General features: G+C 39.6%; 2 protein-coding genes across 13 annotated transcripts in view; one reads left to right on the plus strand and one right to left on the minus strand.

Moving 5' to 3' along the window:
- USP13 (ubiquitin specific peptidase 13) overlaps nt 1–8,240 on the plus strand; it is a 130,571-nt gene extending 122,331 nt beyond the window's left edge. For both annotated transcript variants that reach the window (XM_043873797.1, XM_043873798.1), the window contains 2 exons: nt 1,833–1,917; nt 3,402–8,240. In XM_043873797.1, coding sequence (XP_043729732.1) covers nt 1,833–1,917; nt 3,402–3,495 — 179 coding nt within the window. In that variant the 3' untranslated portion in view covers nt 3,496–8,240. The remainder of the gene's footprint in view (nt 1–1,832; nt 1,918–3,401) is intronic.
- A 13,218-nt stretch (nt 8,241–21,458) lies between these two features.
- PEX5L (peroxisomal biogenesis factor 5 like) overlaps nt 21,459–24,900 on the minus strand; it is a 264,931-nt gene continuing 261,489 nt past the window's right edge. For all 11 annotated transcript variants that reach the window (XM_043873810.1, XM_043873807.1, XM_043873808.1 and 8 more), the window contains one exon: nt 21,459–23,235. In XM_043873810.1, the coding sequence (XP_043729745.1) occupies nt 23,031–23,235 (205 nt within the window). In that variant the 3' untranslated portion in view covers nt 21,459–23,030. The remainder of the gene's footprint in view (nt 23,236–24,900) is intronic.

Here is a 24,900-nt window from a genome sequence, read left to right on the forward strand (position 1 = left end):
GAGCAGGAACAAGACAAGGATGTCCCCTCTTGCCATTTCTATTTAACATCATGCAAGAGATTCTAGCCATGGCAGTTAAGCAAGAAAAAGAAATAAAAGACATCCAGATAGGCAAGTAAGAAGTAAAACTATTTCTGTTTGCAAATAACTTGGTCTTGTATATAGAAGGGCTTCCCAGGTGGTGCTAGTGGTAAAGAACCTGGCTGCCAATGCAGGAGACCTAAGAGGCTCAGTTTCAATCCCTGGGTCTGAAAGATCCCCTGGAGGAGGGCCTGGCAACCCACTCCAGTACTCTTGCCTGCAGAATCCCATGGACAGGGGAGCCTGACCGGCTATAGTCCATAGGGTTGCAAAGAGTCAGAAACAACTGAAGTGACTTAGCATGCGTGTATATAGAAAATTCTAAGGAATTTACTTTAAAAACTATTATAACTAATAAATGGCTTCAGCAAGATAGCAGAAAACAGGCCAATATACAAAATTCAATTGTAGTTCTATACATGAGCGGTGAACATTCCAGAAATGAAATGAAGAACATAATTCCAGTTAATGCCATGGAGAGGCACTGGAGAGGGAGGGTGGTGGTGGGAACAGAGTTGAAAAGGGAGGGAGGGAGAGAATGTGGGGAGTAGGTGTGAAGATAGAAGGAAGAAAGGTCTGAGGTCAGAGCCCCAGGTCATCAGTATTTAAAAGTCTGGAAGAAGAGAAGTCAGGCATCTGGACAACCAAAAGAAAGTCATTTCCTGGGGGAAAATGTTTGCGGAGAGGAGGTCTGCAATATGTAGTGTACTGACTGAGGACTCATAGCTGAATGCATGGATTAGTCCTGGATTAGCAGGGGAGAGAAAGGATGAGAGAGGGAGCAGCAAGGAAGGGGTCTGTCCAGACCAACACCCTTGTAAAATACAACAAAAATTGAGTACCAAAAAAATGAATATGCAAGCCCATTTTTTCCTTATTAGATTCAACAGACATGAATATTACTCTCAAACTATTATAAACACTCACTCAGCTTCTGTACCTGCCCCATCGTAGTCTATAGCAGTTTGAGGAGATGGATGAGTACCAGTCTGTGCACCCACTTTGTGTTGTGAAGGTGTTGTATAGGCCTCAGATTGGCCAGGGGAGCATGAGCTGAAATTCGTTCACAGTGGATTTGGCACAGCATCTGTGCTGGATGGCAGGAGGTATTTGTTAGAGAATAAATGTCCATCTCAGGCTCCAAGAGACTATATATCTCCTTGTTCAGAAAGCGTGAAGCCTGAATTTTGGTCCCATTTGGTTTATCATCATGAGTAAGTCAGAAATCACAGGATGTATATTCTGAGCATTATCCCTGTCTATAAATGATAACAGCTATCTGCTTTCTTCCTCTGAATCCTGACATTTCTGTGGTATTTTAGTCTGAATTGCTCATTTAAGCCTCATAGAGCCTTGTAAAGTGGGTGGATTTTGCATTTCTGTGAAGAAAGGAGTTCCGAGAGGCGAAGCAACTTCTCCACCCTCATCCTGCTTGGAGGTGATGGAGCCAGGACCACCATTTTAGACCCATGCGCTTGCCACCAGACTGGGCTGTGTTATTTTTAATCACTTTTCAGATAGGCGCTTACTGTCAGCTCTAGTATGTCCTGTTTTGTTATGATTTGCAGGTTGAAGTTACTGTCACATTGCGGGTGTGTGTGTGTGTGTTCTCAGCCTAGCAACTAAATAGATTTTGTCTTTAAGTCTGAACAGTTGCTGGATTCCATTCTCCTTGGCATTAAATTCTGAACAGAAGTACTATTTATTTCTAGAAATGCTGCCTAGTAACTGAGTTGTTTCCTCTTCCTTAGTGTATGAATTATTTGCGTTCATCAGTCACATGGGAACGTCCACAATGAGTGGCCACTACGTTTGTCACATTAAAAAGGAAGGAAGGTGAGTCTTTTTAAGAAGGTAAAATGATATCTGTGTTTTATTGAGCACCTGCCATGTGCCAGGCACTCCATCAGGTGTCTGATGTGTCATCTCATTTGGTTCTCACAGTGGTCTCGTAGGGATAGACTCTCAAAGCCATTTTATACATCAAGACTACATCTGAATTTCAGATGATGAATAACTTTTTAGTATAAATATGTCTCAACTATTACATGGGACATCCTTATATTAAACAAGTATTTGTTGCTTATATGATACTCACATTTGACTGGGTATCCTGTGTTCTGTCTGGCAGCTCTAACACCCAGTGTTCACCCTGTTGTAGCCTTGGCTTCAAGAATTGTGAGGGGTGTGGTGAGCTGGGAATGAGACAGTTGTAGGGTGTCAGGCTGCTGCTGTCTTCAGAGTCTTCTTCCTGGGCTGGACCCCCCAAAACCCCCCCTGGTTTCCCTTCCTTGAACTCCGGCTGAGTGGCCTGTGCTGTGGGTCAGCTCTCTTGAGGCAGCGCTTGGTCACATGGACACTGAAGAACCATGTAACCTTGGCCTCTCCTGGTAGGACGCTGACCTCTTGCTGCGGGAGTGATTGGTCTCCAGCCAGAAATCCACTGTGGTCCTTTTCCACTTAAGTCATTGAAGTCTTGGCTTCTCAGCTTGATTCGTAAAATAGTTGAGCACATGAACTTAATTTATTATTATTTTTTTTTCATTTATTTTTATTAGTTGGAAGCTAATTACTTCACAACATTGCAGTGGGTTTTGTCATACATTGACATGAATCAGCCATGGAGTTAATTTATAGTGAATTCATTTTATTACCAAGCATGACAACTCTTTTAAAAATACATTTAAGAAAAATAGCTTAATTAGAATAGAAAAAGCAGTGAATTTCATCATAAGGAATCTGTAAGATACAAAATCACATGAAGAATATGTTGTCTGGAGGCCAAGAGAGAACTATAGTCTCTATTTTGATACATTTCTGTTTTACTGTTTCCAATGGGAAGAGTGTATGTGTTTGTCTGTATGCATGCATATGTATGTATTTACAACTTTTCTAAAAGCTTGAAGTTTGTACACAGTAAGTACAGTTTTGTAATCTGCTTTTTCCCGCTTCATATTATATTATTTTTTCACTCTCCCAAATATCATTTGAAGACATTTTAATGGTTGTATAATTGTTCACTTCATGTCTATTTATGACTGAAATAGACACATATGTCTTTGACTCCATTTCTGAGGCCATGTAGGGACGTCTACAAATGGAAATGTTTGGAGGCTCCTTTAGGAACTACTTTTTGATTGAACTGAGAATAAAAAAGCAATGTAGTTTCCCGCCAGCATTCTGTTTCCTTTTATGCAATAGACTTGAGTTTGGATTATCTTAAAACGTCTTGATTATTTTAAGTATGGTGCAGTAACTTTCTTCTGTGGTTTCCTAGAACTGACTTAAATCCACCACTCGCTTCTGTTTTTTGTTTTCAGATGGGTGATCTACAATGACCACAAAGTTTGTGCCTCAGAAAGGCCCCCTAAAGACCTGGGCTACATGTACTTTTACCGCAGGATACCAAGCTAAACCTCAGATGTACAAATTGGCGAGAAGAAGCCGTACGCCTTTTTAACTTGCAAAAAAAAAAAAAAAAAAGCAAGAGGTTGGGATAGCCAGACATGAGGGAATACATGGGGTATTTATAGTTTATTTAAAGAACATCATTTGACGCCTTCTAAAATAGAACTGGGAGGAAATTTCTATTAGTGATGATACACTACTGTAGATAGTTTTTCTTTTTATAAATGTTTAAGAAGAAGATGATTTTAAAAAAGTATTCATATTCCTGGTGGGGGATCTTCCACTAGCACATTGAAAACAGGAAGTGCCATCAGACCCCTGTGCTTTGATTTGGGGGTCAGTGATAGTGGTCCCCAGAGAAACCAATAGGGCCAGTTGTGTAGCCTCACCCACCATAAACAAAAAGCCCACTTTTGTTTCATATCGAAAATCAGTAACTGGGCTGAGCTCTATTTGTGACATAATTTTTTTCATGACACACAATAATGTCTGATCTCTCCGTGTATAGATAAGAACATCAGCAATGAAGATATTTTTAATTTAATCATATCAAAATGCATAATACAACTGTATGAATGTGTGTGAGAGTGAGACTGAGAGTGTGAGACCTTTATAGTCAACTAGAAAAGCTGTGACGGGTTGGTTTTTCAAGGTTAAAATAGTTGGAAAAAGCAAGTAAATATTTTAAAGAAACTATATCTCAGGAACAGTTAAAAAAAAATTAGTTCCCCGTTTAGGTTTTCCGGCATTAGAAGGGCTGTTGTCCCTTGCAGTGCTGTCTAGAATTCACTTGGATTTGTGACGTTTGGTGGTATGAACGCAGATGCCCCCAGCAGCAGTGTTTTCTCTGCCAAAAGTAGATGAATTCTGTATCTCAGCAGCCCTTCCCACTAAGGCATAGGCGTGTGTGTTTTTAGTTAAAATAGCTGATCTCTTCTTACCATAACACATGACAACTCCCTGGAATCATTTCAAGTGTCCCAAATTTGTCCGTAATTTTCTCATCCCCCAGCTTGTCGCTTGCTTCCATGTCTCTGTTTTCTGGGGCAGAATTTCATCTCTGCCCTTGGCTAATCACCTCCTGACTTGCCTCCACTGCTTCTCTGCCATGACCAATAGTGTGATCATCAGCAGTTTAAGGGTTTCAGATGCAAAGAAACTTGCTATGATGCTATGAAAGACCATCGTTTCTATTTTGGCATTTCAGTATTTTAGTTGCAACCTGGGATTTGATCAGAGTTTCAGATGTGATGAAAAAGTGGAACGGCAGTCTCTAATTTTTCTGCTGCTCTATACCGAATGCTAGGGTCTCTGGAGTTTCTATTTCAGATTGTGCAGTCAAATAAAAAAGGACTTATTGCTGTCTGCTTAACATGCATTTGGTTGGTTAGAAAGGATTTTTCTGGAAGATGTAGGAAAATAAAGTAGAACCAACGGGGTGAAATATAGCACAGAATTTCACAATTCTGTAAATCCAGAAACTGAATTATGAGATGTGCGTTATGAACAGTCAGGATTCTGGTGATGATGGGGGCCCTTCTCACGGGAGATCTGTTAGGCTTGTGAGCGAAGGATGCGGAGCCTGTGGCCTGGGGACCTGGGTTATGTCCATGGCTGGGCAAGTCTCCTCATCCCCCTGTGTCTCACTTCCCTTCTCCACACAATGGTGTGATGACTCTGCCCTTCCTTTCCGGGTGCACTTTGAGAATGTGGTGAGATCTGATACGCTGACCCTCTGAAGAGCAGCAGGCGTGTGGGGCCAGTGTGGCTGGTAGAGAGTGCCTCTCTTCTCTCCGGATGTTTCTTCAGTTTGGGAACAAATGAGATTGGCAGAGGGAGGGAGCTCATGGTGCAGTAACTCTCTACTGAACTGCCCACTGGGGTCACCTTTTCACATCGTCTCAGACATCCCAAAGTAGCCCCACTGGGTGACACAAGTCCCTGACTCTCCCAGAAACCTCCACACTGATCAGCCTTACAAAATCCAGTCTCCTTAGGGCTGAGGATCATAGAATAATGAACACACATGAAACTGATTTGACTGCAGTTACAAAGTGAAGGCCCTTCCTGGGGGGTGGGAGGGTAACTGGGGCTTTGGATTGAAAAGTGGACAAAAATAGCATGTGTATTCTGAACAAATTAAAAAAAATTTGTAATAAAACTTTGCAGAATGAGTGGTTTCAAGCCAGTATGTATAGTTACAGGCTACACATTATTTAATTCATGAAGTAGAAAAAGAAATTCAGCCCTTTTGATACCTAAACACATCATAAGAAAGTGGAATATGGCTGCCTTTTTTTTCTGCCTCACAAAACAAAGGGCTATTTATACAAGGCAAAGTTTTATATATGTGTTCTTCTTTATTTCAGATTGTGAGTTGGGGAAAACTGAAGCAAATATCAGTCTTCTTTCATGCTTATAAATGTATTAATATGTATATCTTAATATGTTCAAGGCAGGCCTACCTGGAATCAGAGTATGGAATATACTGCTTAATTTTATACATGTATGTAGGTGTGATGATTTATGACTGAAAACTGGAATAATGTATTTTGTCAACTGGTCATCAACCTGTTAGGAGTCTTCTCTGTTTTAGGCGGTGGTGTAATTGTGAAATTCTCACTTTGTGTGTGTGTATGTGAAAGAGAGCACTTTCTTCCTGTAAATATCTTTTGATACCCATCTTTGTAAAATCCTGATGAATGTGTCTTGAAATGTACAGCGTATCAAGGTTCTTGTTTTGTTAGTTAATCTAAATGCCCACATAACTCATCAGAAATCCAGTTTAATTCATATTGGGATTCTTTTTTCGAGCGGAGAAGAAGTATGCAAACAAAACTATTAGGAAGAGTCCCATATGAATGCCATTTTATGTCAACATTGCTTTAATATTTTGAATTGACTTGCTGTTTTTTTCCCACCTACGAGAGAATGTGCCTGCCATTCCCCTGTGCTCACTGTGGGCTGTAGGGAGTAGCCTGTTCCTCCCCACATCATCTGTTCCTTTGACCTGAACTGGATGAAGCCTTACCTGCAATCTGGTGAGAGCACCTGGATTTGTAGCCTGACTCTACTTCTAAGTGACATGGGGCTGAGTTGCTTTATCTCCCCGGGCCTTTTTCCTTAAAATGAGTGGGTTAGACCAGCTAAGCTCAGGAGTCCATTTCTGCCCTAACATTCAATTCTATTTTTATTTTCCTACAGTTGGTACTATGGTCAGACATGTGAGATGCAAGGGCACAAAGAGGTTAGATGTTGTTTCTGGTTAATAGCTCACACACTCCACTTTTGAACTTGTCTCGTTTTTAGTGTCCCCATCCCAAATTCTAGTCCCAGTTTCTTGGGTAATTACTTTAATTATCCAGTTTTTTTTTTCTCTCCATTTCCCAATTGGTCTTTTGTTACCTTTACCTTCTTCCTCAAAGATGAAAAATCTGCTTTACAGCACATCTTGCCCTGAAAAACATCAGAACTGCCTTCAGCTAACTCTGTAACCTTTATGGAATATTATCTTATTTTAATTCAGTTATAGCTGTGATCCTCAAGTAAGTTTTTCTACCACACAAATGATGTCTTTTTATCTGGTAGGCATCATGGTTGCTACATCACATCATCCGTGTGGGGAGATGGCTGGTGTTGGGAGCAGGTTGGGGGGACAGGGTTAGATAAGTTGTGATTCTATGCTTTACCTAAGGTCGAAAATTCTAGGTTACAGAACAAGCTTCTGTACCCTTAAGTTGGTGTATAAGCCAGGCAGTGCCACAGAGATTCCCTACTCAGTAGATAATCCTGAAAGCGTTTGTGTTATGATTCTGTAGACCCATGTGATTCAACACAGTTGTCCATGGCCACATGTGACTCATGACTGGAAATGCGGCCTGTCCACAATGAGGTGGTGCTGTAAACAGAAAATGCCTACCAGATTTGGAAGGCTTAATACCAGAAAGAATGCAAAATATTGCATCAATATTTTATACTATGTGCTAAAGCGACAGTATTTTAGACATATCAAGATATTGATAAAGTTTCACTTTCTTTTAATCTTTTTTAAATGTGGCTACCAAAAAAGATTGAAATTAGACGCGTGTTGTACTTCGGTTGGACAGTGCTCCTCTAGGCCAGGTGCTGTGGGGAGGTAGTAGAGATCATGTAGGCATAGAAGGTAATTCTGCAAAGCATCCATAGAGAAGCAGCACAAACATTTTCATTGGAGTCGGGAGCACTGTGAGGTACAGAATGCCTTCTAGAAAGCAGATTTTTCTACCTAAGAACCAATATATGTATATAGAAGACCCCAAATGAAAACCAGAAACACATGAGCCCAAACTCTGTTCCTTCAGTTTTGCCTAAAAGCTGCTGACTTTGTGTTTCTTTTTAAAGCATCTTCCAGGTGCCAAGGATATTAGCCACATGAGGGTGTTGGGCAGATTTGTTTCACTTTGGGCAACATTCTCTTGTGGTTTCCCCTCCCCAGATATTGTTTTCATCTGTTCAGAGCTGGGCATGTTGAAATAAATGTGCAAATCTGGCTGCTCCTCCTGGCCTCTGCAGAGGCTGAGCCTGTGACCTGCACCCATCTGCTTGGCAGGTTTCGATGTTGGTTCCTGAAAAGAGTTGGTGTTTCTTTTGCACTAGTCACAGTTGTTGTTTGAAATATCTCAAATGTTTTGGGAGACTATTTGCCTGTGATGGAAAGAGAGATGGATGATTTACTGCTTCACTTCTTTTAAAATTAAAAGCTATTCTCACAATCTGAGGTCCTTTGTGGCTCTTTTATTTTTTTTTCTTTTGCAAAACTGCCAGGTGAACTTTTGCAGGTTCTTATCCACCAGTGGAACAGGTAACTAATTTTATTTCTTTTTAGGGTTTCTTTGTGTGGGCGCTGGGGCTGCTGGGTCCCCATCAATAGTGGAACATTGGTGATGGCAATGTGCTACCTCCGTTAAGGAGGGAGGGGCGGGGCGGGGGGAGTCTGTGATCTCTTCTCTACTGAGTGCCGAGCTGAATACTGGAATCAATTAAGACCTTTCTGTGGCTCCCTGCTTCGTTTGCTAATGGCTTCCTTAATGTAGGTATGAGCAGAATCAGCACTAGTTGAATCAAGAGATTTCAGCATTTTTATGACAATATTTCTAGGCTGTATGAGTTTCCTATTGCTGCTGTGACAAATTACAACTTTAGTGGCTTCAGACAATACATTAGGTCAGAGGTCTGGAAGTGGGTCTCACAGGGCTAAAATCAAGGTGTTGGCAGGAGGGGATCTGTAGGGGAAAATCCATTCCCCACTTCTTCCAGTTTGGGGATGCTGTTGGCACTCCTTGGTTCATGATCTCCTGACAGCATTTGCATCACTCCAGCATCAGCTTCCATTGTCATATCTCCTGCCTCTTTCTTACAGAGACCCTTGTAATTACATGCGTTTACCCAGATAGTCCAGGATAATCTTCCCATCTCAGGATCTTTAATCACAGCTGCAATGTTTCCGTTGCCATATAAGATGATTAGGATGTGGACACCTCTCAGGGGGCCTTATTTTGCTTGCTATCTAGGGCATACTAACTGCTACTTAAAATGCCTAAATTTAATGCCTAAAATTTTTTAAAAAGACAAACCTATTTATCTTTAAAATCTAAGTAAAATCAGTGTCATATCATCTGTTTTGGTGAGGGACTAAGAGGAGAAGGAAATGATGGGGATGTGAGAGGTTGCTTACTGCTTGTGGTTTTAGGACAGTTGTTTGCAAGCCAGCTGCTGCTGGTTGGCATAGCCCGTCTTGTCCAGTAGCAGAAAGTTTATGTGTATGTGCTGTTTGAACTCATTGTTCAGCTTTTCAGATGTCGTCAGTGATAAACTTCAGTCACAGTGGAGAAATTTAACAGGAAAATGGTGAGTAATTCTTATCCGTATGTAACCAATTATTTAAAAATCTACTAGGAAGAGTCTTTCAGTGAAGTAGAAAGTCAGGGTGGAATAATGGCAAGAGTAGAAGCATATAGACAAGTTCAAATCCTATTTCCAACACAGACTAGCTCTGTGACTTTGGTAAGTATTTAATATCCTGAGACTCAGTCTTCTCATCTGTTCAGTGGGTGTAATACTTGTGATGAGTTGTATAAAGCATCTGATAGTCTGGTGGACACAGGGTATTTTTACTGTGGTATGTCATCATTTTAACCCATGTAGCATTTTGACTCTGGAAGTTTTGACCAATTGTTTTAATCTAAAAATTAAAAAAAATTAATTACAACATTGACTTTTTTTTCCAGAATTTTTTTTTTTAGAGATGGTTCCATTAAGATGATTCCAATTTATTATGTTAATCTGTGTAGCATGGTTCATCATTCAGAAACTACTAACCATCTACTGTGTGCCGGACATTGTTTTTCTTGGACATGTTGTTCAGTTGCTCAATTGTGTCCAACTCTTTGCGATCCCATGGACAGGATATGTCTTTTCTTGGACCTATCAGTAAACAAAGTAGATATGGGTCTCTGCCCTTGCTAAGTTAATTTTCTACCAAAGAGAGATACTAAACATAAGAAATCAGTAAATGACATAGTAAAACTTTCTGAGTCTTTTGGAAAAAAGAAATGTAGACCAGGAATGGACATGCACGTTGAGGTACTAAATCAGGGAAGTACCTGACCAGGGAAGGTATCATTTGAAGGTGAGATTTGAAAGAAGACTTGAAGGATGGTAAGGCATCATTCGTCAAAATAGATGTCTGGGGCAAGGATACACTTGGCAGAGGGACCAGCTGGAGTAGCAGCCCCAGGGTAGGAATGTATCTGATGTGTTGGAGAAGCAGCAAGGGAACCAATGTGGTTGGAAGGGAAGGAGGAGAGTGGGAGCCAGACTGCCTTAGCCAAAGAGGCATTGGAAGGGCTTGGCTTTAGAGTAAAATGGGGAGCCCTGAACTGCTCTGCCCGAATTTTCAGGGAGATTGTTCTTTGTTTAGCTGAGATGGCAGGAAGACAAGGACAGAAGTAGGGGCTACTGTGGTGAGCAAGGGGAGATATTGATGCTCAGAGGGACGGATGGCAGCAGTGGGGGTAGTGTGGATGGGCAATTCTAGATACATTTGAATGTAAGGCCAATAGGATTTCCTGATGGATAGACTGTGGGGTGTGAGGGAATGAGTAGCTAAAGCTGCCCCCAAAGTTTTTGTTCTGAGCAACTGAAGAATGTAGTTGCAGTCAGCTAAGGTGGTGAGGGTGTGGTGAGGTTACAGCTGGTGGTGGAGAAAGATGATCAGGAGTCTGGCTGGGGACATGTTGAGGTTGAAGTGCCAGTTAGAGCTCCATGGCTGATGTTGAGTAGGAAGCTGAACATACCATACAACTCTGGACTTTGGATAGAAGTCTGGACTGTAGATATAAAATTGGGAGTGGTTGGTATCTAGATGGGTGGGATTGTCAATGGAGGGAGACCAGAAATAACAAGAGGTCCAGGGACTGAGCCCTTGAACATAAGTCGGTGAGAAGACGAGCCAGCAAAGGAGCCCAGGGACGGGTGGCCACTGTCGTGCCCAGAAACCAAGGGCATAGTGCCTGGAAGTGGAAGCCAAGTGAGGAAAGCATCCTGAGGAGGTGGGAGTGACCAAATAACCGTGGTAGGCTGAGGAAGATGAGTTCACTGTGAGACTGGTCAACTTGGAGTGACGTGTAGTCTCCATGGGAGCAGTTTGGGAGAGGAATTGCAAAACAATGCAGACAATTCTTTGGAGGAGTTTTGGTACAAAAGAAAGCGGGGTGGTGACTGCTAAGGGAAGTGAGTGGGACTGAGAGAACTTTTTCCTTTTAAATATGAGAAATAAGATGGTCAAATAAAGAATATGAAGGAAGGGGACAGAAGTGCTGATCCTCTGTTCTTGAACAGCCAAGAGGACACAGAATCTGGTGCCAGAGTTGGAGCTGACTTTAGGCAGGGCCTGGAAGACTTGTGTGTGGACAGGAGGAAGGCAGACGCCATGGTGAGGAGACCAGGAGACAATGCCGAGAGTCTGGGAGTTCTTTCCTGTGTTTATTTTCTGAGGGAAAGAGGAAGCAAGGTGGCCATCTTAGGAGGGGGTGTGAGGGAGGATATGTGGAGAGAGGAAGAAGGTAAGACAGTTAACCAGTTGAACTCTTCCCAGATTTTTACATTTCCCTTTTTGGTTTAGTGAACTTACTTTGTTAACAGTTCTGTAAATTTAAAAGAACAATCTTGAGTCATCAGTTTGTGTTTGGTCCTCATCAGTTTTCCCATTATAACTTACTATTGAGGGCTCCCCTGGTGCTCTGATGGTAAAGAATCTGCCTGCATTGCAGAAGACGTGGGTTTGATCCCTGGGTCGGAAAGATTCCTCTGGAGAAGGTCATGGCAATCCACTCCGGTATTTTTGCCTGGAAAATCCCATGGACAGAGGAGCCTGGTGGGCTGCAGTTCATGGGGTTGCAAAGAGTCAGACACGATTAAGTGACTAACACTTACGGACTGGATACAATTAGCAGTAGAGCAAAAGCTTAGGACCTGAGTGCTCCCTGAGGTTAAAATGACAGTAGAAACCTCTGCCTGAGGACTCTGTAGCAGGTAGCTTCAGGAAATGTGAACTAGCTTCCTGTTTCCCTTCCAGAGAACTGGGGCTGAGAAGGCTGCCCTTCTGGACTCCACCCTCCTGAGTTCAGTGAGCAAACTCGAGGAGAGTGCCTACAGAGAATCAGTAGTTTACTTCCACAGGGCAAAATGCCAAAATTAACTGTTGGTGCCTGAAGTTCTGATTCCTTAAGCTGATCACCAGCAGGTGTTAAGTAAGGAAAAAATATATCAGTCCTTTGTGAACTCTGAAGTGCTGCATAGGTAAGGTATTACCTTAAGGAGCCCTGTAAAGAAATGTGAAGAACCATTCAGACCCTGGGCTGCTGTTGTACACACACATGGAGTGAAGCAGCTATGAGAGGAAATTAATATTCATATTTAAAAAATTGGGGAGAGGGTCAGAGACATAGAAAGGGTTTGAGTTATGCCAGAGGTAGGAGAGGAGCCACAGTTCACCACTAGGTAGATGGGACTTTACTGCCTGGAGAATAACAGTGAAGCAGGAGTGAAAAGATGTACAGCTTAATTTTACAGAGGAGAAAAGAGAATCCCACCAAGGGTAAGTGCGGCCTCCAATTGAAAGAGACAGGGCACTGAGGAGGGAATCCCCAGCTCCACTTGGCTGGCTTCTTGCTGTTCAAATCTCAGCCCAAAACACCAGGTAAGAGAAACCTTTCCTGACCTGTCCAGATAAAGGAGCCCAGTCACTCTCATTTCTTACTAACCTTGTTCTTCTAGCACTTAGCATACTACATAAGCAATGTGGGAAAATACTAAGATGAAGTCTTAATACCCAACAGAGTTGTGCTATGATATGTAATATTTCACTAAATATATAGAAGTTACCTTGTTCTTTTAGCACTTTGCAGCATTCTCATCTATTAAAAGTACTTGTAGTTGATATCCAAGCTCTTCAAAGGTTTGATTTACTTACCACTGTCCTGCTCTAGAACAAGACCTGTACTTAGTATGTGCTCAAAGATTTGACCAAAAAAGAAAAAGACCCTAAAACAAATATATTTTAATACTTTTATTCTAAAAGAAAAAGCCCCACAAAAATCCACCAAAGCTCAATTTCAGGTTAAATAATATTTTAGACTTTAACAAAGGAGGAGGATTTTAAAGTTTTTTTTATCTAAAAATGCATTCCTGATCTCCAGATAACTCATGCAAAATTATAGTGCTATTCAATAAAAAGACCTTTTAACCAGGAGTACAAATTGGATTGTTTGATTTGAAGCAATTCTGATCCCTGTATCCCATTTTGAAAGATATTTGAAAAGACCTTGAAGCCACAGACAAAGTTTATTTGAAAACATAGTTTAAAATTGCACAAATATAAATACAATTTAATAATGTGAAAAAGGGGAAGGCATGCTTCCATTAAGTACAAAAATACTACCTTAATCTTGGTACTTTGCAAATTATAAGCCAACAGTAAATTAAACACATCAATCAATATGATAAGAGATTTTTATGGTAGGAATTTTATTTCAAAGAGCAATGCAGGGAAATACTAAGATGAAGTCTTAATACCCAGCAGAGTTGTGCTATGATATGTAATATTTCATTAAATATACAGATACATTGTCATGTAGTATGCCAATAAATTTAATGCCCCCACCCCTACTGTCATTAATTTACTATAGGTCACTTAATTTGGGTTGGTTTTAATTTAAAAGCTCAATGTAAACATTTAAGGTTAATTTTTTTCTGTTATCTATTGAGGTTAAAAATGAAATCCCAAGATTTTAAACATAATTGAGCATGATAAGGAAGCATCACAGAAGAATTTGTCCCAAACAGTATTTTAGATTAGATATGCAATATTCATAGATATACAAAATATATAGAAACATCTCTTCTAAATAGTTAATAAATGCTTGTTATAGTTTGTAAAAAGTTTACTAAATTAATCAGGTTTATTTTCAACAAATGTAAACAAAGTTGGGCAATGAAAATTGAAGAGGGTTTGGGTTAGATGATATGGGGGGAATTGAAAATAAATTAGTAAAATTTAGGCTTGCTCTGTTTCCTTTGTCTACTGGTAACACGTTCAATCATGAACATCTTTCTCATGTAGCACAATTCCTTTGTGGTATTTTTATATATCTCATTGAAAAGGCCAAACTACCTCATTGAGTGTGTATATTCCTTCCATTTCCTTCTCTAAGAAAGAAAAACCCACATTTTATGGTAAGTAAAGAACTGCCTCATTCATTATTTTCCATCTTATTATTTTGAGTACAGGTTTCTGAAAGTGTTCCAATGAGCCTGTCGGGTTTTGCTGTGACGCTCTACGGCAAGAGTTCTTTATTGGAGAGCAGTCTTAAGAAAACAGTTTTGAGATCGGGGCACTTATTTCCAGAGTGTGCTATTTTGGTATTTCTGCAGAGGGTGCAGGTAGTGGAAACTTTATTCAAGGCAAAATACCACCTGAGAGGAGAGTTTGTGAAATCACACACTTTAGTTTTCTGGTTTTTTCCCTCCTCTTAACTGTTTAATGCTTCCACACAGTGGGCTTGGCGCTCACCTGCATGTGTGTGGGGATATACAGGGATATGAAGTGGTGACAAAGCTGGCATAACATAGGATGCCACTATTGTCTGACTGAGCTTTGCCCCCCTCCACTTCTGGTCTCCTTGTCCTTATTTTTCCTTAAAGCAGGCGTCACAGAAAGTCAGTGAGAAGACTTTAGAGTTGGTTCTGAGTGACTGTGAAGTCACCTCATCAACCTTGAATGTCAGTGTGTTTGCACAGATTGACCACGTCCAGTTTCTTAAGGGATGTGGCCCCAAGTAGCTCACTTACCATATGAACAGGGCTGTGTTGAGGACAGTGGTGTGATAGATGCCCCACCCACTACGTGACATTTGTGGAAATTAAGACCCTGTGTCCACTTTGCCTTATGATGTTTTTCATGCACCTGATGTTACCCTGAACTCCCCACCTTATTAAGAATGTCAGCATTTCTAACTTAGAAAAAGTTTGAAATGCACTCTTAAAATTGTGCCGAGGCAATCAATATGCTTTTGTTTAGTAGCATTCAGACATGTGGATTTTGTTTTGGGTCTGTTGTGCCTCAACTGCTTTTTAAAAACTGTTCGGATGTCTAAATATCTGGTTTTCTTACAGGATTAGTTTGGCGCTGGCTGCAACACTGCACTGCATAAACCAGCTGTGTGAATCTCTAAAGTTTGGTGTAAATAGCATGAGAACAACCTCAAGGATAGGATACTAAAGGTAGAAAAACTGGAACACAAAGTTCATGAAAATGCTCCCTGTTCAGAAGCAAGGAAAAATAAGCTAACCTATGAGACTTAATCATGCACAGGGTAAATTTACATTCAGTAAAGTTATCTTGCATGCTTTGGTTAATATTCGAGTAGGCAGACTTTGCAAGTACTAATGCATGCGTTATCTTGGTACCTGAGGTTATATGTTTTACTTTTTAAAAACTGCCTTTTTACAAACCTTATGCCAGAGTTCAGATAGCTACAAACACTCTTAAAAAATATATAGATCTATCTACTTCTTAGTTCAAACAGTTTAATTTCAACCAGTTCTATAAATACTGAAATAAGGAAATTGTGCAGTAAAATCTGGCGAGGGAATACATTTGAAATTATTTTTACAAAGTTGAAATCATGCATGTGCATGTGTAATAATTCCTAAAACAGGGGGCCTCAAGAAGATGGCACACAAATGAAGCCTTCAAAACACCCTGTTACTAGAATGCTTCTAGAAGCATTTCGAGCAATAAAAACAATCACCATAGCAACAACAACATACAGTCCAGTTCTGTGCAACTGATTCAGGGACAAATGGACACAAAATGATCATTTTGCTTTTTCTGTTTCTGAGGCACTCACAGACAAAGCTTATGGTACAGAGTTTGGGAGCTCCTGTTATAAGTAGGACTAACTACAGTTGTATTCAAGTCTTGCCTGTATAGCACAAATACACTAAAAAGACTTAATATTAATGGCTAGACACAGACCTAAGATTTAACATAATAGTTCTCATAAAAGAGAATTAAGTAGTTCTCTTTAATAATAGAGACAGAACTATTATGTTAAAGAAAGAGGAAAGCAGCATAAAATTGAAAGTGAGTGGGTCCTGGACATTCCAACCCAGTTAACTGTCACAAATTTGCCATTCTAGTTGGAACACAGATTGGCTGAGAAAGCGCACCTCAGTGTTCTACTAAACATTTCCTGGTGGATAAGATCTGCCTTTCTTTCAAGGAGTCATGGGGATTGAGTGGGAGAAAGCAAAGGGAATGATGACTCAATGTGATAGGCCCCTTATTTCTCCTTTTCTCTACTCCTCCTTTGCCTCATTGTGAAGGTACAGGAGCACATGGAAATAGCCCAGCAGACACAGTTATAACATTTTGAAATTCAGCAGTGATCACTGGCCATCGCTGCATTTTCATCCTATTTACTAGTGAAACTGGTCCTTGAAAGTCACATGAAATGGAGTGGTAAAATAGTAAAAATAGTAAAATATTACCATTCTCTAAGAGATCTTAGGCTATTTATTACTCAGTAACCCAAGAAAAAAAATGTACTCAAAGCCTTCCTAGAGTACCCCAGAAGGTAACCCAAAATACCTATCCTTTCAAATGGAAGAGAAATTTGAATGACAATTTTACATCATGAAGATAAGATGCAAAAGTCAGTTCTGCCTTAAATGTGTCAACAATTAAAAATAGGTGTATACAATACACACTGATCTGAAATCTTGCTACTTAAGTTTTTGGTGCTCTGATTTCTATAAACTTCCACTTGCTTTCCAGCAACTGTTTTTACTTAATTTTGTTAAAAAGTATCATCATATAAACCAACTTATTTATAAAACAGAAACAGACTCACATATTTTGAAAATAAATTTGTGGTTTCCAAAGAGGGAAACATAGCAGCAAGGATAAATTAGGAGCTTGTAATTAAAACACAATGTAAAACAACCAACAAGGACCTACTGTATTGTACAGGGAACTCAATATTTTGTAATAAGTTATATGGGAAAAGAATCTGGAAAAGAATGTGTATTTTATATATAGTGAAATTGGTATATACATACATCTATGTGTGTATGTGTGTGTGTATATATATATATATATATATATATATATATATATATAGGCAACCCAGTCCTAGTTCCCACTCTTGCCTGGGAAATCCCACAGACAGAGGAGGCTGGCAGGCTACATCCCATGGGGTTGCAGAGTCAGACATGACTTAGAAAATGAAGAATAACATATGTAACTGAATCGGTATGCTGTACACATGAAACTCACTCAGCATTGTAAATCAACTATATACTCCAATAAAATTTTTAAGAAGTATCACTGAAGGAAGACATTCTATGCTCTTGGATTAGAAGAATCAATATTGTTAAAATGGCCATACTACCCAAAGCAATCTACAAATTTAATGTGATTAAATTAATCAAATTTAATTAAATTTGATTTAAATCAAATCCCTATCAAATTACACATGACATTATTCATAGAACTAGAACAAATAATCCTAAGATTTATATGGAACCATAAAAGACTCAGAGTTGCCAGAGCATACTAAGGAAGAAGAACAAAGCCAGGAGGCATAACCCTCCCAGACTTCAGATGATACTACAAAGCTAGAGTAATCAAAACATCATGATACTAGAACAAAAACAGACATAGGGATCAATGGAACAGAACAGAGAACCCAGAAATAAACCCACACCCCTACAGTCAATTAATCTTCAACAAAGGAGGCAAGAGTGTAAAACAGAAAAAAGACTCTCTCCAACAAGTATTGTTGGGAAAACTGGACAGCTGCATGTAAAGATCAATGAAATCAGAACACATCTTCTCACCATGCACAAAAATAAACTCAAAATGGCTTAAATATAAGTAAGATATGACAACATGAGACTCCCAGAAGAGAACATAGGCAAAACATTCTCTAACATAAATTATGGCAATATTTTCTTATGTCATTCTCCCATGGCAGTAGAAATAAAAGCAAAAATAAACAAATGGGACCTAATCAAACTTATAAGCTTTTGCATAGCAAAGGAAACCACAAACAAATAGAAAAAACCTACAGGCTGAGAGAAAATATTTGCAAGTGATGTGACCAACATGGGTTTAATTTCCAAGATATAGAAACAGCTCATACAACTCAACAACTGAAAAAACAACCCAGATGGAAAATGAGAAGAAAATCTAAATAGATGTTTCTTCAAAGATGACACCTAAATGACCAATAGGCACATGGAAAGATGTTCAACATTGCTAATCATTAGACAAATTCAAAACTATAATGAGTACAACTTCACACAGGTTAGAATGGCCATCATTTAAGGAATCTACAAATAACAAATGCTGGAGAAGGTGTGGAGAAAAGGGAACCCTACTACACTGTTGGTGGGAATGTAAGTTGGTACAGTAACTATGGATAATGGTATGGAGGTTTCTCAAAACACTAAAAATAGTTACCATATGATCCAGCAATCCAGCACTCCTGGGCATATATCTGGAAAAAACTACAATTCAAAAAGATACATGCACCCCTATGTTCATAGCAGCACTATTCACAATAGCCAAGACACGGAAACAACTTAAACATCCATCAACAGAGGAATGAATAAAGAAGATGTGGTGTACACACACACACACATATATATATATAGTGGAATATTACTTAGCCATGAAAAATAATGAAATTGGGTCATTTGTAGAGACATAGATGGACTTAGAGAGTGAAGTAAGAAAGAAAAGTATCATATATTAATGTATATATGTGGGATCTGAAAAAATTGGTATAGACAATCTTATTTACAAAGCAGAAATAGAGGCAGAGACACAGATGCAGAGAACAAATGTATGGATACCAAAGGGGAAAGTGGGGGTGGGATGAAATGGGAGATTGGAATTGACATATATGCAACTGTTGATACTATGTATAAAATAGATAACTAATGAGAACCTACTGGGCTAGAGAACCTAGCACAGGGAACTCTACTAAATGCTCTGTGGTGACCTAAGTGGGAAGGAAATCCAAAAAAGAGGGGATATATAGCTGATTCACCATGTTGTACAGTAGAAACTAACAGCAGTGCAAAGCAACTATACTCCAATAAAAATTTTTTTAAAGATGTGCATATATACAATGGAATACTATGCAACAATAAAAAAGAATGAAATAATGCCATTTGCAGCAACATACATGGATATAGAGATGAAGTGAAATAAGTAAAAATAAGAAATAACAAGTCTGGTTACAGCCAATCTGTGGGCGTAGAGCCCAGCACTTTTTGACTGTGGCTGCTACATCCTGGCCTTGAAAAAGGCAAGAAGAGACCCTCCCTCCATCTGGGGCAAGAAGATCAAGGCTCAGGCTCACAAAAGCCACTTGTCTGTCTAAGGCTCATAGGAGAAATGAGAGTCCACTGACAGATCAGCAAGACGACCCCCAGAGGTTCAGCAGGAACAAGCAATGATCAGAAGTAGCCATCGGTTTCTGCTGGCACACTGCTCATCCAATTACCATGACTTTAAAGTAAAATGACTCTTATTTTCCCACCAAAGACAAGTTCTGTGGCTTTATCAAGCTAAAAAAAGGTCTTCTTACAATAATAGCTATCCATCATAACAAAAACAAATTTTTCTCACTACTTTGCAAGTAATTCTCACCTGTGCACATTAATTAGCTTTTAACTATTGTAAGATTCTGACAGTGACTCAGGAAACTCAAATCAGGGCTCTGTGACATCCTAGAGGGGTAGAATGGGGTGGCAGTTTCGAGGAGGAGGGGACATATGTATACCTATGGTTGATTCATGTTGATGTATGGCAGAAACCAACACAATTTGGTATTTGTTTAAAATAAACTAAAAAAAAAAAAGAGAAATATATCTATTATATGTGGAATCTAAAATATGACACAAGGTGGGGGGTGGGATAGTTAGGGAGTCTGGGATTGATGTACACACTGCTGTATTTACCATGGATAACCAATAGGGACCCACAGGGGACTCTGCTCAATATTATGTAACAATCTAAATGGGAAAAGAATTTGAAAAAGAATAGATACATGTGTATGTTTAACTTAATCACTCTGCAATACACCTGGAACTGTAACATTGGTAATCAACTATACTTCAATATACAACAGATAGTTTTTTTAAAAAGTTGAAAGAAAATATGACACAAATGAACATATCTACATAACAGAAACAGACTTACATATGGAGATCAGATTTGTGGTTGCCAAGGCATAAGAGGGGTGGGGGAGGGATGAATTAGGAGTTTGAGGTTAGCAGATGCAAAATATTATATATAGAATGCGTAAACAACAAGGTCCTACTGTATAGCATAGGGAAATGTATTTAATAACCTGTGATAAACCATAATGGCAAAGATTATAAGAAGAACTTATATCCATGTATAATAATCACTTTGCTGCATAGCAGAAACTAACAACACTGTAAATCAACTATGTCAATTAAAAAAAAGTATTGAAAAACTTTGTGTCCTCTAACACAACTCTTTGAAGTTACTTTGTATTCCAAAAGCAAAATAAAACTTGGGCTGCAAAATCTGCCACCACATAGGAACAATCAAAAATCAAATCAAAATATCCCACATTTACCCTGTTTTCAGGCTTTGTTACCAATTTCATGCAGGTAGTGCCAGCAAGGCTATGAAAGCAGCCTATGTTTATTGCAAATTCAGTTGACTACTGAAAGTATAGAATGACTTCATAAACAGAACACCTGTAAAGTTTGTCCTAATGGTCTATGATGGATGCAAGTCAGCTGAGCAGCCAGTGATGCACAGGGATGGAGAGGATAAGCATGCAGAGAATGGATGCTATTCCATTAGGGATACTCAAGCAGGCATCTGTCACGGACTGGAGTTGGGCACCAAGAGTCCATTCCAGACCGAGTTTCTAGGATTCTGAAACTCTAAAGAATACCAGGTATTCTTTTGAAAGTATTATTGAGCTCTGTTTTGCTTCTCAGACCACAGGGAAGGAGGCCAACCCTGGGTTGGGACTCCTGCCCAACAGTGAATGCCCTAGTGCCTCTGTCTCTTGCTGGCCAGATGGAGGCATCACCTAGCCCAGGTAGGCTTTGACATGAAGATAAAAGTCTGGCACCACCACAGGCCCTCAACTCTTTGTCTTTATCCACTAGGATAGGTTATGATATGTGGAAGCCTCAAGTGCTTGTGGTTTCATGTGTCCTTGGGACCCCTTCCTACCCTAGAGACTTCTGACATAAGAGAGCATTTCTACCTGTACCTCAAGAGTTCCATGTCTTAGCATGTGTGTACATTTCCTCTCTCATCTTCCAGCAGAAGCTAACTCCCCAGTCAATTAAATTCTTGAACCAAATTTGTGGTAACTATAGTCATGAATGTATCCAGCTATTAGTAACCAAAGAACATAAGGAAAAAAGATGGGCTTGGATTGCTTTGGGGAAGATTCTAGAGGAAGGACAGAGACACAGTGAAGACGAAGAGGACCACTTAACCAGGACAAATTACTCGAATTGGACATCAGTGAATTTATATTTTGGTTAGCATTTTGCAAACAATTTTTCTAAATCTTTAAAAAACGACGTCTTTCCAAATAATCACCAAACTCCCAACAGGCACAAAACACTCTGAAGAACTGAGTGGACTATAACCAATTACATAAAACACTACTGCCAGCAGAAAATTCCTGATGCTTGATACATGTTCAAAGTGAAAGCCACGCATGCATCTTTCATATTAAACCACTGACGTTCAGTGAGGTTCAGCTTGAAGACACTGATCTTCTATCATTTAGAATGCAAAAGGGTGAGCAGGGCAGATTATTATGGAACTAAGAATATGCATAATTTTAAGGGAAAGATGTATTTATCACTCAAGAAATACTATTTAAAATATTAACAGTTTAAAAGGAACATTAACTGTGAATGGCAGTTAGAACGCAAGGAAAATATGACATTTAAGCAAGTTAATGTTAACTCAATAGAAATCACATCATCATCAACCTTTCTGTAGAGAATTTGTGAATGCTATCTTATCTTTTGCTTAAGTTCATACAGAGTCCCAGAAAAGCATGTGAATAAGATCTGTGTTTGACATATTTACACCTATGTCTTATCTGCTTTAAGAAAAAACACGCCTTCAAAACCCTACACTATGAAAAACTATTTTCAGGAATTTTTATTTGGTCCGTTGATCTAACAAGGCTGAGTTCGCAAGTCTTTCACCCCCAAGTTAAAAATTGGAGCAACAAAACAAAACTCCAGCAAGGCATAAATAAGATAGTAAAGTGCATATATACAATCCCAGAAAAGTTTTGATTGGGAAGAGCAAAAATTTCTAGTGCAAAAACTGCTTTTGCCAGCAAAGCTCCCTCTCTGAAATCAAAGGGCTACAATAAAAGTTAAAATTGGAACGTGTTTAAGCAATGCCTCTTTTCAGTCAAGAGTTAATATATGTGCATGCACCTTGGCCCAAACTATATTCAACCTGGTAAAAGGGGGGAATTTCAGAGGACAGTTCAGAAACAGAATTTCCTGATCCAAGGCACTGCTTTCTCCAGGTGCCCCATGAGCAAGTTCCTTAGATGTGCAAGCTGATGTCCATCAGCTGCAAGTGGACACTTGGAAAAACCCCAGGAACATACTTGCAGTGTGCTCACGACTTATGAAGCGTATTCAAACATGGTCACTTTATCTTGGTTTTGTCTTGTGTCTCTCTGTTCTTTCGAGCCCAAACTTGACTCTATGCAATGTTTTGTGCTTTTTGTATTTGAACAGAGACTGGGCATTGTCTGTGGGAATTCCCTTGGGTTATATCACCATGGCCTTTTGAACATCCGTTTTTATCCTTTTTTTGGAATTCATAATAAAATAGTTTTGCATTTCTCAGTACAATTACATAGATGAAGGATTTTTTTTCCCCTTTTCCTTCAAGGATCCAAGTTGAAAGCTCTTAGGAGGACATCCAGATCACCGAGATTAGCCGCCTGGAAGAGTTCCGGCTGGTCCATCAGAGAAAGGGCAATTCTAAGGGCAGCCCAGATATTCCCAGAGATGGCAGGATGAGGGACTTGCTGCTGATTCCTGCTCTTTCTTTGCAAACTGAGGGCAGTGAGAAAATTGCTGACCGCTTCTCTAAGAGGGTAAAAAAACAGACATTTAAAAATTCAACAGATTTCAGAGTTAGCCAACTTAGAAGTAAGATAAAAACGAATTATCATCTTGGTCTAAAGTCCAAAACCACCTCTTTGGTGTTTTGGATCACGAGGTGAACAGCTTTCTGATTCTCTCACTGTTCCTTTGTGAAGTCATTATTAAACATAGTGAAATCAGAAAGAAGGAAAGTAAACTATGTTTTAGGTATGTCACATGGGACAGTTAGAACCATTGCCAACTCATTAATGCATTTGATTTTCCCCTTGCTCCAGGAATGATCTGATGACTTAATACCTTTGCAGGTGTGATTTGTATAAACAGAGGAGGCATCTGACCTTACTCTGAAACTATGTAGTTTAGCTTTTCTCATTAGTTTAACTTTTCTCAAAATAGGAGGCAGCCAGGGTTCAGTTGAGTTTGAGTTTCAAAGCAGCTGGTTATTTAGCCTTAGGCAACTTTCTTCTCTAAGTCTCAGTTTCCCCAACTGAATAAAAGTCATTTAAGAACCTTGTTGTGAGGTGTAGCTGAATCATTTATGTGAAAGCTCTATCATTAAGTTAGGTCAATAGCTCTCCATGTGTGGTCTGGGGAACTCTAGGGATCAGTGAGGTCAAAATTATTTTTATAATAATACTGAGATGTCATTTTACAGCTTCATTCTCATTTCCTCATGAATATACAACGGAGTTTTCCAGCGACTTTTATGATGTGTGATATCCCAATAGACTGAATGCAGAAGCAGAGTAAGAATGTCTTCTATAAGCAAGATATTAAAGAAATTTGCAAAAATGGTAAAAGAATGCCACTCTTCTCAGTAAACAGCTTGTCTGGGGGAAATTTTTTTGGTAAAATATATAATTTATATAAACATATAATTGGTTTATTATTTTTAAATGAATCTCTTCAACTTTTCTCAATTTCTAATATGGTAAATATTGATAGGTATAACCCACATAAACAAAAGTCCCTTCAGATTCTCAATAATTGTTAAAAGTGTAAAGGGGTCCCAAGAACAAAAAGTCTGTGACCCGCCTAGGCAGATGCTGTCCAAAGGCCTAGCTCCTGTGGTCCACGACCCTGCTTCTGTTGCTTGCGTACTTCCTGGAACCGCCCTCTTAGGTCCCCATCACCTGGAACATGTATTACATATCTGACAAACTTGTCTTTGCCAAGAATGGCGTCTCTTTAACTTGTTTCTTCTTTACTCTTCTTAAAAGCTTTTCACACATTTGATCTCATTTAGTCCTACAAGGAAGTTACTGTTAAGCATCCTAAGAAACCATAAGGAAAGCAAGGCTGGATTTCTGATTCGAGCGCACATGATTCAGGCATTTGCTCATCAACACTGCTTGGCTCAGACAGTAAAGAATCCACCTGTAATATGGGAGACCTGGGTTCAATTCCTGGGTTGGGAAGATACCCTGGAGGAGGGCATGGCCACCCACTCCAGTATTTTTGTGTGGAGAATCCCGTTGGACAGAGGAGCCTGGTAGGCTATGGTCCAGGGGGTCACAACAAGTCGGGCACGACTGAGCGACTAAATGCACACACGTTAGATCTGCCTGGAAGTAAAGGGCACTGGATGTAGCAATTTGGGTAATGGAAGGGAGTGGGTGTTTTCTCATCACCCCTCTTCTGGATTTC

The sequence above is a fragment of the Cervus elaphus genome, chromosome 19 (assembly GCF_910594005.1).
Source record: "Cervus elaphus chromosome 19, mCerEla1.1, whole genome shotgun sequence".
Classification (NCBI taxonomy): domain Eukaryota; kingdom Metazoa; phylum Chordata; class Mammalia; order Artiodactyla; family Cervidae; genus Cervus; species Cervus elaphus.